Below are 15,644 nucleotides of genomic sequence, written 5' to 3' on the forward strand. Positions count from 1 at the left end.
ATTAACAGATCAGCAGTGCTTATTGATTGACTGATTGAGACGGAGTCTCACTCTGTCGCCCAGGCTGGAGTGCAGTGGCACACGATCTCGGCTCAATGCAACCTCCGTCTCCCAGGTTCAAACAATTCTCCTGCTTCAGCCTCCCAAGTAGCTGGGATTACAGGTATGCACCAACATGCCTGGCTAATTTTTGTATTTTTAGTAGAGCTGGGGCTTCACCATGTTGGCCAAGCTGGTCTTGAACTCCTGACCTCAGGTGATCCGCCCGCCTTGGCCTCCCAAAGTGCTGGGATTACAGGCGTGAGCCACCTCGTCCGGCCAGCAGTGCATATTCACACACAAAAAATAAGATACCATTCATAGCCATCAAAAGAAAAAAATAAAAAATAAAAATAAGATACCTATGGTTATTTTAGAATATAACAATTATTATTTGTAGAAGCATATTACTATCTTGCTTCTATCATCCAAGAATGACAGAGCTAATTAAAAGTCTGTTACAATGAGTGTAAATATAATGTCATGACACAAAACTAAACTCAGCTAAAAACAAAAAATAAATCTAAAATCTATAAATCCTTACTAAAGAAAACTACATGAAAACCTATCTGAACATCTAAATTACCTTTTCACTGTCAATATCCCCCAAAGAATCTTTCTGATTTGTTAGGATATCAAACAATATAAGCGAACCTATAAGTAAAATAGAAGAAGGGACAATTTCTAAGCATTAGCACTAAATGGCTGTTATACAAAAAAGTCATAAGCCAATATTATACACGTAAGCAAATCTACACAGGAAGTAGTCTTTCCTTCCAATTTACCACCACCCTTCCAACCCCTTCCAAATTTCTTGATCACAGACTATTTCAAACCTCTGAATTTCATACTGATAAAAGACACTGTGCTTCAAAAACAGGTGTCTTCAAAACGTGACAGTCTTCTCTGGTCACAGAGAATTCATTTGTTACCTAAACTATGACCAGCAATGGATACACCCCCTTTGAAATCAGGGTTCCTCTGCAGAAAAAGTGTATATATTCGGTTCATTTCAGAAGCAACTGTGTCCACAATAGTCTGACAGTAGGTGGGGCTATTGTAGAAGAAGACATCCAGAATTGTGTCATTGGTGAAGTGCCTGAGGCGGTTAATGCTGGGCAGGGTTATTCGCTGCAGATCTCTGAAAAAAGGAAAGATAATTTAAGCAGAAATTTTAAATACATTTCATAGCCACTTGCAATTTTAAGCCTTCAAGCTTAAACATTTTATAAGAAACAATTGTCAATTCATAGGAAAAAATAAAAAGAGGACGAAGGGGCTGGGCGCGGTGGCTCACACCAGCAATCCCAGCACTTCGAGGTGGTTGGATCACAAGGTCAAGAGATTGAGACCATCCTGGCCAATGTGGTGAAACCCCATCTCTACTAAAAATAGCAAAAATTAGCTGGGTGTGGTGGCATGTGCCTGTAATCCCAGCTACTTGGGAGGCTGAAGCAGAAGAATTGCTTGAACCAAAAAGTCAGAGGTTGCAATGAGCCGAGATTGTGCCACTGCACTCCAGCCTGGCGACAGAGCAAGACTCAGTCTCAAAAAAAAAAAAAAAAAATAGGACAAAGGAACATGTTTAATCAAGCCAGAGGGATGTGATCAGCAAAATTCAGAGTATAAGAAAGTCTGCAAGTCAAACCCATTTCTTCTATATGTAAACTGCAAGAAAACCATAGATGTAGGCAGAGAGGTAATCAAGAAATTGAGACTTTTTTTTTTTTTTCTGAAACAGAGACTTGCTCTGTTGTCCAGGCTGGAGGGCAGTGGCACAATCTTGGCTCACTGTAACTTCTGCCTCCCAGATTCAAGCAATTCTCCTGCCTCAGCCTCCCAAATAGCTGAGATTACAGGCATGTGCCACCACAGCCAGCTAATTTTTGTATTTTTAGTAGTGATGGGGTTTTCCCATGTTGGCCAGGCTGGTCTCAAACTCCTGACTTCAGGTGATCCACCTGCCTCAGCTTCCCAAAGTGCTAGGATTACTGGTGTGAACCACCGCACCCAGCCCAAGAGAGACTTAAAATAAAAGGTATATCAACTAATTGCAATGTATGGACTTCATTTGGATTCCAGTTTAAAACAGGTGTTCGTAATTATATAAATAGGTATATAAAAATTATAATAGACAACTGGAAATTTGAACACTGACTAGGTATTTGATGATATTAAGAAATTTTTAAAGTGTGATAATAGTGTTATGGTTCTATATTTAGTCCTTTAAAATATACTATTCAGGCTGGGAACAGTGGCTCACACCTGTAATCCCACCACTTTGGGAGGCGGAGGCGGAGGCGGGCGGATCACAAGGTCAGGAGTTCAAGACCAGCCTGGCCAATATGGTGAAACCCTGTCTCTACTAAAAAATACAAAAATTAGCCAAGCATGGTGGCACACACCTGTAATACCAGCCACTTGGGAAGCTGAGGCAGGAGAATCGCTGGAACCCAGGAGGTGGAGGTTGCAATGAGCCAAGATCATGCCACTGCACTCCAGCCTGGGCAACAGAGCGAGACTCCGTCTGTAAAATAAAATAATTAAGATAAATAAAATAAAATATATATATATATATATTTATATATAATTATACACACACACACACACACACACACACACACGCACACGCACTGTTCAGGCCAGGTGCTGTGGCTAACATCTGTAATCCCAACACTTTAGGAGGCCAAGGCAGACAGATTGCTTGAGCCCAGGAGTTTAAGACCAGCTTGGCCAACATGGTAAAAGCCCATCTCTACAAAAAATAGAAATATTAGCTGGGAGTGGTGTCATGTGCCTACAGTCCCAGCAGTATTTGGGAGGCTGAGGTAGGAGAATCACCTGAGCCCGAGGCAGTCCAGGCTGCAGTGAGCTGTAATCATACCACAGCACTACAACAAAAAAAAAAAAACAAAAAAAAAACGGTACAAACTAAAACATTTACAGATGAAATTACGGGATGTCTAAGATAAAAATAATATGGTAATGAAGGGGCAGTAGATAGGGTATGAAGATACGGATGAGGCAGAACCAGCCATGTGTTGAGGCTTGTTGGGGCTGGGTAATCAGTACACAAGGATTCATCATATACATTACTTCTGTCAACAAAATTCTCTCTAATAAAAAAAGTTTTCTAAAAAGATAAAACAAGAAATGTAAAAGGTTTTTCCTAGAATTCTCAGCAGTAAGGTTTTTTTGATCACATGTCAAAAGATAAAGAGATCAGCTAGCTCCGTCTCTCAATGCACAATTTCTAAAAGCAGAAAAAGGTGTGAATACTATGTGCTAAAAGCAAACAGAACTTACATCTGTCAGAGGAAGACTACGCTGACAAAATCTAAATCAACATCCAGTTAAAGGTTTCTTAAAATTCCCAGAAAGATTCCTCATGTACTCAACCGCTTTTGCAATTTATAAGGGCTATGTGCCCTTAGTAACCCCTTAGCATCTGCACAAATATTAAAGAATTCAAACTCCACCACAGTGAAGTATTTGGCAAATGGAATATACTCAAATCATAGGGTATTGAGAACTGAGAGAGACAGAATCAGAAAAGTCATTTCCAAGACCAGCACGGAAACAATGCTACTTCCTGCATCTCCTGGTTCTATTCTAGAACTATATTAGAAACACACTACTTGCTGGAGGACGCATAGCTAGATATCCTCAATTTAAGCAACCTTCTCTGTCATTACCATAAAATTTACAAACAAAACTATGGGCTTGTACCTTAGGAAAGCCATCACTTAAAAGTCACTGTACCAATTATAGCTCAAGTTATAAATGCTAATAGTTTAATGTTCGAGAATTCCTTTTTTCTAAATTTGGACAAATACTATTTAAATATATAACAGCTTTCCCAGGTGGCTAGTGAAGATGGCAGAGTTGCAGGTCCTGGTGCTCAATGGTCGAAGCCATCTCCTGGGCCGCCTGGAGGCCACCATGGCTAAGTAGGTACTCCTGGGCAGGAAGGTGGTGGTCGTACGCTGTGAGGGCATCAACATTTCTAGCAATTTCTACAGAAATGAGTTGAAGTATCTGGCTTTCCTCTGCAAGCAGACGAACACCAACCCTTCCCAAGGCCCCTACCACTTCCAGGCCCCTAGCCGCATCTTCTGGCGAACAGTGAGAGGCATGCTTTCCCACAAGACTAAGTGAGGCCAGGCCACCCTGGACAGCCTTAAGGTGTTTGATGGCATCCCACTGCCCTACGACGAGAAAAAGCGGATGGTAGTTCCTGCTGCCCTCAAGGTTGTGCGTCTGAAGCCTACAAGAAAGTTTGCCTATCTGGGGCAGCAGGCTCACGAGGTTGGCTGGAAGTACCAGGCAGTGACAGCCACCCTGGAGGAGAAGAGAAAGGAGAAGGCCAAGATCCATTACCAGAAGAAGAAACGGCTCATAAGGCTACAGAAAGAGGCCAAGAAGAACGTGAAGAAGAAAACTGACAAACATACAGAGGTCCTCAAGACCCATGGACTCCTGGTCTGAGCCCAATAAAGACTGTTAATGCCTCAAATAAATAAATAAAATAGATCAATAAATAAATATAATGACAAAAGGAACAACAAAATACTTTGTACATCTTGGGGTATGGTTGGTTTTTGATATCTGAAGATGGAAATGGTCATGGGCTGGGCGTGGTGGCTCACGCCTGTAATCCAAGCACTTTGGAGGCCAAGGCGGGCATATCACCTGAGGTCGGGAGTTCAAGACCAGTCTAACCAACATGGTGAAACCCCATCTTTAAAAAGAAAAAAAAAAAAAAAAAGGAAATGGTCATATGCTATTGGAAGATAGCAATATTTGGCTTTAATGCTAAAGACACAATAAAGCTGTAATAGTAAATACTAGTGAGCCAGTACACACCAAAGATACACACAGCTCTCTACTCCTAACCAGGGCTAATTAAACCAAGGGACTGATCAACATTTAATAGCATATCTCTAAGAAATTTTAAATATTCAGTCAACTGTGGCATAAAAATGTCCCTAAGCATAGCAATAATCAGAAAATACAATCACAGCTAACAACTCAAAGGTATAAAATATTACTCACACATCCACACCAGTAGAATGCAAAGGACTGTGCCAGTTGACTGGAAGAAATTCTACCCTCCCAATCTGCTGATTTTCTTGGGCTTTCTTAAAATGTGTCTGTAGCAAGTTCAAGGAAACACTGCGAAAATCATTAACTGGAAAAGAAAATTAACTTATGCATCAACAATGAAGTAACAAATCTGTAGAATTAGGATGCAACAAATCATGTAATTATATTCTAACTATATTTGCATAGAACACATATTAACTTCCATCAAAAATAAAGTGGTATTCAGGAAAAATTATAAATGCATACAGGAAAAGATGTTTCTTTAACAACTTTTCTTTTTTTGAGATGGAGTACTGCTCTGTCACCCACGCTGGACTGTAGTGGCGAGACCTCACCTCACTGCAGCCTCCACTTCCCGGGTTTGAGCAATTCTCCTGCCTCAGCCTCCAGAGTAGCTGGGATTACAGGTGCACACCACCACACCCAGCTAATTTTTGTATTTTTAGTAGAGATGGGGTTTTGCCATATTGGCCAGGCTGGTCTTGAACCCGACCTCAGGTGATCTGCCTCGGCATCCCAAAGTGCTGGGGTTACAGGAGTGAGCCACCGCGTCCAGTCTAACTACTTGCTTTTACCACATAAAATATTTCATCAAAAGAAGGCTAACTTCAGGCTGGGAGGAGTGGCTCATGCCTTATAATCCCAGCACTTTGGGAGGTCAAGGTGGGCAGATCATATGAGGCCAGGAGTTCGAGACCAGCCTGGCTAACATGGCAAAACCCTCATCTACTAAACATAGAAAAGTTAGCTGGGCATGGTGGCAGGCACCTGTAATCGCAGCTACCTGGGAAACTGAGGCAGGAGAACTGCTTGAACCTGGGATGCAGATGTTGCAGTGAGCTGAGATTATGCCACTACACTCCAGCCTGGGCGACAGAGCAAGACCTCTGTCTCAGGAAGAAGAAAGTATATTAAAACAAACAAACAAACAAACAAAAACGCTGGCTAGGTACAGAGGCTCATGCCTGTAATCCCAGCACTTTGGGAGGACGAGGTGGGCGAATCACTTGAGGTCAAGAGTTCAAGACCAGCCTGACCAACATGGAGAAACCCCATCTCTACTAAAAATACAAAATTAGCTGGGTGTGGTAGTGCCCACCTGTAATCCCAGCTACTCAGGAGGCTGAGGCAGAAGAATCACTTGAACCTGAGAGGCAGAGGTTGCAGTGGTCCAAGATCACTCCACTGCACTCCAGCCTGAGCAATAAGAGCGAAACTCCGTCTCGAAAAACAAAAAGGAAAAGGGGAAAAAAAAAAAAAAGAAGGCTAACTTCAAAACATCAGCATCATGGGAATGGTTTCAATTTTTTTTTAATCACATGACAATACATCAACCGTCTTGCAGCTGAATTCCTATCCTAACTTTCTGGTTCTTATGAATAAGCACCATCCAATACTTTAAAGAAAAAAAAAATACACTGCTGTTTGAAATTCATATCACATCAATCTCAACCTTCCACAATACTAGTTTATGTTTAGAACCATTAGCCAGTAGAATAAGACACCCTAATTGGAACAATTAAACTTTGAATACTATCAGGTTTTAGAGGACACCTTTCAAAAATCTAGCTATACTGATGACTTAAATCTCCCAACTGCAGTATCAAGAGGTTTATCACAGTATGAATTACAAAATGATTGAAGTTTCTGTTATTTATTAAATTCTATCATCTTTATGGTTCCCTGTAAACTTGAAATAGGTAGAAATAGGACCATCACATCATAAAACTTTATAGGGATTAAGTGCTTGTTCATTCAAGAATGTTATAATAGTTAAGTGTATCAACTATTAGCCTTAGGAATTTCCTAGCACTTCAGGTCTAAGCTGAGAAGCTTTACTACCTTGGCAACTGTCTTTAACTCTCCAAATCTTCTTATGCAGCTAAGACAATAGACCAAAGACAAGGCTTTATCTCAGCTCACAAAAGCAAGGATTAAATTCTCCTTAAATGATCTAATCTCGCATGCTTTGCAAACCTACCACACTGTACAATACTTCGGAAGCGGAGATCACAAGCAGGTCCAATTCCATGGACTACAAAAACCAAGTGATCTATTTGTAAAGGTTCTCCTATAAATGAAATTAAAAAGAAAATTATTCTGTAAAGTCATGTATTCTAGTATCGTTCACTATGAAAAGGTTATAAATATGAGCAATTTAAAATATGAACAGATAAAAGATACAAAATAGTCCTTTATTTAAGTACTTAGCAAAAATACACTGATTTTACTTGGTTTCTAATGTATCTTGAAATAAGTCTGTAAAATTTTTTTCAGGTTTTTTTCTTTTTCTGATCTCTGAAAAAGAAACTCATTTTTTTTTCAGGTTTTAAAAACTTTTTTTTGTTTTTTAAGAAAGGATTGGGAGGCCGAGGTGGGTGGATCACCTGAGGTCAGGAGTTCAAGACTAGCCTGGCCATCATGGTGAAACCCCATCTTTAAAAAACAAAAAGGATCTCACTCTGTTGCCCAGGCTGGAGTGCAGTGGTGCGATCACCACTCACTGCAGCCTCAAACTTGGGGGTTCAAGTGATCCTCCTGCCTCAACCTCCCAAGTAGCTGAGACTACAGATGTGTGCTATCATGCCCAGTTAATTTTTGTACTTTTTTGTAGAGACGGGGTTTCCTTTTTTTTTTTTTTGCATGTCACATGGCAGAGACAGGGTTTCACTGTATCACCCAGGCTGTTCTCGAACTCCTAGGCTCAAGTGATCCTTCTACCTTGGCCTCCCCAACTGCTGGGATTACAGGCATGAGCCACCATGCCCAGCCAGGTTTGTAAAAGTTTTTATTTTTAGGCCAGGTGCAGTGGCTCACACCTGTAATCCCAGCATTTTGGGAGGCCAAGGCTGGTAAATCACGAGGTCAGGAGTTCGAGACCAGGCTGGCCAATATAGTGAAGCCCTGTCTTTACTAAAATTACAAAAAATTAGCTGGGTGTGGTGGTGGGCATCTGTAATCCCAGCTACTTGGGAGGTTGAGGCAGGAGAATTGCTTGAACCTGGGAGGCAGAGGTTGCAGTGAGCTGAGATCGTGCCGCTGCACTCCAGCCTGGGTGACAATGCAAGACTCCATCTCAAAAATAAATAAAAAGAAAACAAAAAGAACTTTTTACTTTTGAATAACTGCAAATGTATAGAAAACTAGAAAGCATAGTATAGACACTCCCAAGTACTTTTTTACAGAGATTCAACCTTTTTTTTTTTTTTTTCAATGAATGAGAGGTTCTCATATTGCCCATCTTGGCATTGAACTCATAGCCTCGCCTCCTCAAGCGCCAGGACATCTGGCCGGAGCCACCGCGGCTCCCGAGATTCAACTTTTTAACAATTACATTTGCTTTATGATTCTCTGTGTGTATACACACACATTTATTTTTTTGAATCATTAGAGAGCAGACTACATACATCATCAGGTTGCATACAGCACACCTCTTTAACCCTTTAATATCGTAATGTGTATTTCCTAAGTGTATTCTCTCACATAACCACAGTACAGTTATTGAATCCAGGCAACTGAACACTGATAAAATACTTTTATCTAATATTTCACTTTTATCAATGTCTGATGTTTTTAAAGCCCGAAATTTTTTATACATACATATATATATACATATATACACACACACACACACACACACACACACACATTTTTTTTTAATTGTACTTTACGTTCTGGGGTACATGTGCAGAACATTAAAGCCTGAAATTTTAAACTCTTTTTTTTTTTTGATATAGAGTCTCTCTCTCTGTCCTCAGGTCACCAGGCTGGAGTGGGAGTGCAAGTGGCGCAATCTCGACTCACTGCAACCTCTGCCTCCCAGGTTCAAGTGATTCTCCTGCCCCAGCCTCCTGAGAAGCTGGGACTACAGGCACATGCCACCATGCCCAGCTGATTTTTACATTTTTAGTAGAGACAGGGTTTCACCATGTTGGCCAGGATGGTCTTGATCTCTTGACCTCGTGATCCACCCACCTCAGCCTCCCAAAGTGCTAGGATTACAGGCACAAGTCACCTCGACCGGCCTAAACTCATCTTTTTAAATTACAGTAAAGCTACGATTTTGTCTAAGAGACAAGTCATCTCTGCAAAAAAAAAAAAAAAAAAAAAAAAAGGAATTTTATAATTCTATTAACTATATTATAAAACCATAAATGATCCCACCTAGATGGCAGTGGACAATCAGGTCCTACTGAAAAATAGTTTTCCTTAGCTGAAAATCTTCAGGGACAAGGAGTTACCAGAAATAAATTTCTAGTCAAGTAAGTGGAATCACACTTCTTGGAATTAGGACTAAATCAGTTAATCTGTACTTAGTGACTTCCTGGGTAGTATTGCCAAATTTTACCCATCCTAATATGTACTTAGCAGCTTTGAAAGAGATTTTTACATCTATTATGATTCTTAGTAAATGAAGTGATGCTAATCTCAACTTGGAATAAACCCATATGATTAAAGATTATTTTTAAGCCTTGAGGTAATCCAAATCCACAGGAAAACATCACAATTTAAGGAGTAAACAAATATATCAGAAGATAAGAAAAAATAAACGATTAACATTACCACAATGAATGTCAACAGAGATGTTCTCAACTCCTCTCTTCACAGTTCTTGGTCGACCCTGCTCTGTGGGCGTTGAACCCCATTCATCAGACCCTGCAACTGGCTGGTAATGCACCATAAGCTTAAACAGAACAGATCAAAGCAATAAAGATATTCTACAATACAGTCATCTCTACACAATGCATTTTTAAGTGTAGAATAATGTCTTTCAAACCATACAGTCAAATCTGAACTGGAGTTTTGATATACAACTCATGCAGCTTGAAATTCTAATCGTGAAAATATGTTAGGCTAACAGATCTGTCAATAATACCCTTCTACATAGAAGACATGCTCACATAATATGTCAGTGATTTTCTTATTCTACAGTGGCATAATTTCCCTAAGAAAATTATTTTGTATAAGCTGAGTTGGGTAAGTAACAGTAGTGGTTACAAGTTTTTAAGTTTCATAACTGTGAATTCAATATAAAATTTGACAAACATTATCTGACATAGAGTGCTTAGCAAAATAAACCAATTTAGTTCTCCCTAACAGTGCAATTAACTTTTCATCCCAACAAAAGAAATGCTTTGTTTTACCTTTGGATTGTGTAAAATAATAATTTCTCTGTTGGGAGATTCCAGTTTCTTTTTCCATTCATCCAAAGTTACAGCAAGCATGTAAGTTTCCTTAAAAGAAAACACATTTCATTAGAGTTCTCTAACAACCTTCCTATTAAAACCGAACTTATTCACAAGACTACTACTTTATTAACAAGTTTCAATAAGAATATCCTACTCCAATTTATCAAGTTTATTTTTAAATTCTTTTGAACTTACAACTGAGAGTAGCACCAGAACAAAGGGGAAAAAAAAACCACTCCTAATTCCATCATTTACACTAGATAATTACTGTTCCTATTTTAATATATTTGTTAATATTAATGTTCTAGATTGGGCGTGGTTGCTCATGCCTGTAATCCCATCACTTTGGGAGGTCAAGGCAGGATGATCACCTGAGGTCAGGCATTTGAGACCAGCCTGGCCAACATGGTGAAACCCCATCTCTACTAAAAATACAAAAATTAGCCAGTGTGGTGGGGTGCCCCTGTAATCCCAGCACTTGGGGGTGAGGCAGGAAAAGTGCTTGAACCCAGGAGGCAGAGGTTACAGTGAGCAGAGATCACACCACTAGACTCCAGCCTGGGCAACAGAGTAAGACTCTGTCTTAAAAAAAAAAAAAAAAAAAAAAAAGCAAATATTAATGTTCTACTCTAATTTAAAAGAAAAATTTCAGTTTTCAGAGCAAGAAAAATAAAAGCTAAAAAAGATCAATCTTGTGACCACAGTTTAAATATTAACAACAGACATTAGGGAAAAATATTAACTTAAATAAAAGGCATAATATAGTTTCCATTTTGTGCTTGTGTGTGTGTATGTGCGCACATTTTTTTTTTTTGTAGTGGTGGGGTCTTGCTTTGTTGCCCAGTGTTCTCAAACTCCTGGGCTCAAGTGATCCTCCTGCCTCGGCCTCCCAAAGTGCTGGGATTACAGGCGAGAGCCACTGTGTCCGCCAGAATTCTTTTTTTTTAACTCCTTAAAACACCACAATCATTTCCGTCGTATTTTAAAATCTGAAAAAGCCCGGGCATGGTGGCTCATGCCTGTAAGCCCAGCACTTTGGGAGGGAGAGGTCGGCAGATCATTTGAGGTCCAGAGTTCGAGACCAGCCTAGCCAACCTGGTGAAACCCCATCTCTAATAAAAATACAAAACAAATTAGCCAGGTGTGGTGGCAGGCACCTAGAATCACAGCTACTTGGGAGGCTGAGGCAAGAGAATCACTTGAATCCGGGAGGTGGAGGTTGCAGTGCGCCAAGATCATGCCACTGCACTCCAGCCTGGGCAAGAGAGCAAGACTCCGTCTCAAAAAACAAAACAAAACAAAATCTGAAAATAAGACTACTTTATTCTGAAACTTGCTTGTAAACAGAAATGCTTTATTATATTTTATAACGTGATGTAGACAGAACCAAACGCTTTCTAGAAATTTCACAAAATAAGTCACAAGAGAAAGAAAAGATTATTAAATAAGAGAAGGAAAAAAATGATGAGTAAAAAAAGAGTCAAATGAATACCTCTAAAACTTGGCTGAAGCTCTCCGAGTAGGGAACATACTTATTGTCTTTGTCCCCCTTGTAAAACCATGTACATCGTCTCACTTCCGATGCTAGTTCATCCCAGTATACAGCATACCGCATCCTCTCCCCTAAATGAACATCATATCTGCCTCCATCAGTAGGAACAACTCTCCCATTACAATCTTTTCCTATTAAGAATTGAAAAGAGGAAAAGAAGTCCGTATTTCAAAATAAATCTAACATACAACTCTGAGTTATACTCGAAATAATGTTATGAAACACATGAATGAACAGTTTCTACTTGGCTAAACACCAAACACAATAAAATTTAATGCTTATCTTTTTCACTACCTACTTTACAAACCATAGAAATCATTCCTGATTTTAATGAAACATGAAAAAAACACTTCTTTTTCTGAGGAAAGACAGCAGTGTCCCTTAAAAAAAAAAAAGGATATAATGTGAAATTTCTGAATTTTTTTGCTTGAGGAATCATAACGTAAATTAATAACCATCATGATGATTCAGAATAACTAGAATTATTCTTGTTTTATAAAAGTGACAAGTTAGAGAGTTCATTCCTCTGCACTGTGATCCCCCCGCCCACAATATACATATTCTTCTTTTTATTTTTTTCTTTTGAGACAAGTCTCACTGTGTCACCCAGGCTGGAGTGCAGTGGCACAATCTTGGCTCACAGCAACCTCCACCTCCTGAGTTCAAGCGATTCTTCTGCCTCAGCCTCCCAAGCAGCTGAGACTATCAGCACATACCACCACGCCTGGCTAATTTTTGTATTTTGCGTAGAGAAGGGGTTTCACCATGTTGGCCAGGTTGTTCTAGAACTCCTGACCTCAAGTTATCTGCCCGCCTTGGCTTCCCGAAGTGCTGGGATTACAGGCGTGAGCAACTGTGCCCAGCCTCACACATTCTTAATAAAATAATGTAAAACATAAGTTAGAACATTAAAGATATTATTATTTGGAGGCCAGGAACAGGGTGTAACACGCTTGCAATCCCAGCACTTTGGGAGACCCAGGCAGAAGGACTGCTTGCGCCTAGGAGTTCAAGACCAGCCTGGACAATATAATTAGACGGCCACCTCTTAAGAAAAAGAAATTATTGGGTAACTATGCAGAAATAATAGTAGATACTGTTTTCAAAATACAGACCGAATTACTGAATATTATTGATTGGCTAGGTACTAGTACAGAAGTTCTATATAAAATGCTGTAAGAAATTATTTAACTAGAAAAATCTAAAATTTAGTTTTCACAGTACTCACTGTAAGGACCATTATATTAGTTTGAAGAGAGAAAAGTCTTTGTCTGTTCCAAGTCATAATTTTCACCTACCAGAGCTATATGCCTCTTCTAGCTGCTGTGAATCCTCAGAGTTGAAAGGAATCCATGTCTCCTTAGAATCTATTATCTTACAATAAAACCAATGGGGAGTAACTGGTTCATACAAGCTGCCAGCATCCATGTCTATTAGCTCAAAGGAACTACATGAGTTTGGTGATGGGGATGGATCTGACTGGGACAACTGCTCCTGTTGTGTTTGCACGGATGACATTTCGCTCTCTAAAGACAAAAGAAAACTATCAGGAAAATGATCTTAACTATGTAACTGTTGACACACATACACACGCTCAAAACTAATCATTTTATGGAGCCATTTCTGCAACAAAAATCTACATAATTTAAAAGAGAAATAACATAATTTAACAGCTGGATGGGTGGGAGCTTTAAATAAAATGCTTTCATTAGATCAACCACTGCAAGAGATCCCAATTCTCTCGGAAAACTATGGTTTTACTCAGTCTGTAAGTTATAAAACAAACTCAGAATCACAGGACTCCCTGCTCGAAACTTGATGACAACAAAAACATTTCACCCCAATTTCCAATCTAAATGTAGTTAAAGGCAGAAAATTTACTCCAACGAAGTCAGCTGGGTCACGACCTGTTCTAATAACGCCTGGGTTTTGGCCTCCAGGCCCCTATCATTATACGACTAATGAAATCTTATAATACAGAAAACAAAACTCATCGCCTAGGAACCAATTATTTTTGACGGATGCTTGAAGTCGCTTAATGGGCGGTGGTACAAATTCCGAAAAGACGAAACCTCGCCCAGGGCCACGGCGCACACGCCCACTCGCATCGCCCGAGTCTCAGGTGAAAGGTAACAGGCGACCTCAAAAGCCTCCTCCCGCGGAGGCGGCTGTGACCAGCTGTTTCTGCATCTCCAACACCCCTTCCACTTGGCAATGACCAGCGCCGCAGGCACCACGACACTTCTAAGCTGCCCCGTGGGGCGGGAGTCAGGAGGGCATCTCACGCGGGCCCGAGGGACTGCAGACGCCGGCGGTCAGTCCCACTGTCCTTTCCCACCCACCCACCCTCCCCCACAGACGTACCTCAGGCACCCTGACGCCTCCCTGACCCTCGTGACCCTAGGCCCTGGCACCCCGCTCCGGGTCCTCGGAGCTCCGGCTCAGGTCGCCCGCCCGCAGCCCCGCGACAACAGCAGGGACGCCAATGCAGACCACAGGGTTCACAGGGTTTCCCCGGGGCTCGGGGCTTCCCGGGAGCCGGGGTGCCCCCGCCCCGCCCCGCAGCGCCAGCACCAGGCCGGGCCTCCCTCGGCCCAGCCGCCCGCCGGACACGGACTCACCTGGCGGCCCAGCCGCTCCTTACCCCCTCCTGCCCTCGCTGACGGGGGCACGGCATGGCCCGGCCGCGGCCTTTACCCAAGCCCGGGCGGGGCGCGGCGGAGCAGGGCGGAGCCTGCGGCCCCGCCGGGCTCGTTCAGAACACCCGGCGCCACGGCGCTCCCAGCGGGCGAGTAGCGGGCCCGACTGCCGGGCGAAAAGGTAAGGGAGCCGGGAGCGTGGCGCGCGAGCGCGGGTCGGTGCGCGGGGCCTCAGAGCACTGGCGGCAAGTGTCGCGAGAGGTGGACGGGAGTCGCGCGAGACGTGGCTCCTCCTGCGGGCAGGAAGGTCCGGTACCGGACGGCTGGCGGCAGGCCCTCACTTAGAGGGGGTGGCTGAGTTCTAATGGCGAGGGAGGGTTTTGAGTGTCCGTGGTGGAAGGGGCTTCGAGATCAGTTTCGAGTGCCCGTGGCGGAAGGGGCTTGGAAGCAGCTGGTCACGTATGGGGAGGGAAAGTCGACCTGATCCTCGGGATACGCTGCAGACCCTACTAGTGCGCCAGGGGCAGCGCGGGGACGCCGCGGCCCTAGGAGCAGCCGCCCCGCTCCCGGCCTCCATTTCTGGGTGCTGAGGAACAGGTGTCACCGGCGTTTACCAGGAAAAAAGGCTTTGGCCCCTCCTCCGTGCATTTATTATGATTTAGAGGTTACCAAAAAGGTATCCCTAAAAAATGTAGAGGTACCAGGCGTGGTGTCAGCGCCTTGCTCTGAGCTACTTAGGAGGCGGAGACCAGAGGATCGCTCGAGCAGGTTGGTGGAGGCTGCATGAGCCCCGGTGGCACCACTGCACTCCAGCCTGGGTAACACTTCAACACTCGTCTCTAAACAAACAAAATTAATAATTTTTTTTTCTTTTTTTCATGTAGAGGCGACCTTAACAGGATTTAAAAGATGCCAGGAAGTTGGGAGGCGAGGTATTGTTGTCCAAACAGGAAGACATAACAGGTGAAAAGTTGAAAGGGGCCGGGCGCAGTGGCTCATGCCTGTAATCCCAACACCTTGGGAGGTCAGAGTGGGTGGATCACTTGAGGCCAGGAGTTCAAGAGGAGCCTGGACAACATGGTGAAACGCCATCTCTACTAAAAATACAAAAATTAGCCG

General features: G+C 42.3%; 1 protein-coding gene and 1 pseudogene across 4 annotated transcripts in view; one reads left to right on the forward strand and one right to left on the reverse strand.

Moving 5' to 3' along the window:
* DDHD2 (DDHD domain containing 2) overlaps positions 1–14,584 on the reverse strand; it is a 30,968-nt gene extending 16,384 nt beyond the window's left edge. For 3 of the 4 annotated variants that reach the window (XM_012475978.2, XM_012475976.2, XM_012475977.2), the window contains exons 1-9: positions 14,508–14,584; positions 13,185–13,412; positions 11,827–12,017; positions 10,290–10,379; positions 9,709–9,829; positions 7,127–7,216; positions 5,095–5,230; positions 972–1,180; positions 626–693 (exon numbers count right to left, since the gene is read on the reverse strand). In XM_012475978.2, coding sequence (XP_012331401.1) covers positions 626–693; positions 972–1,180; positions 5,095–5,230; positions 7,127–7,216; positions 9,709–9,829; positions 10,290–10,379; positions 11,827–12,017; positions 13,185–13,404 — 1,125 coding nt within the window. In that variant the 5' untranslated portion in view covers positions 13,405–13,412; positions 14,508–14,584. The remainder of the gene's footprint in view (positions 1–625; positions 694–971; positions 1,181–5,094; positions 5,231–7,126; positions 7,217–9,708; positions 9,830–10,289; positions 10,380–11,826; positions 12,018–13,184; positions 13,413–14,507) is intronic. The other variant, XM_012475979.2, reaches the window with a different exon arrangement.
* Positions 3,838–4,527, forward strand: LOC105733517 (large ribosomal subunit protein uL13-like; annotated as a pseudogene).
* Positions 14,585–15,644: the final 1,060 nt, after the last annotated feature.

Source organism: Aotus nancymaae, unplaced genomic scaffold (genome assembly GCF_030222135.1).
Source record: "Aotus nancymaae isolate 86718 unplaced genomic scaffold, 86718_ANA_hifiasm-v0.15.2.pri h1tg000079l, whole genome shotgun sequence".
Taxonomy (NCBI): Eukaryota; Metazoa; Chordata; class Mammalia; order Primates; family Aotidae; genus Aotus; species Aotus nancymaae.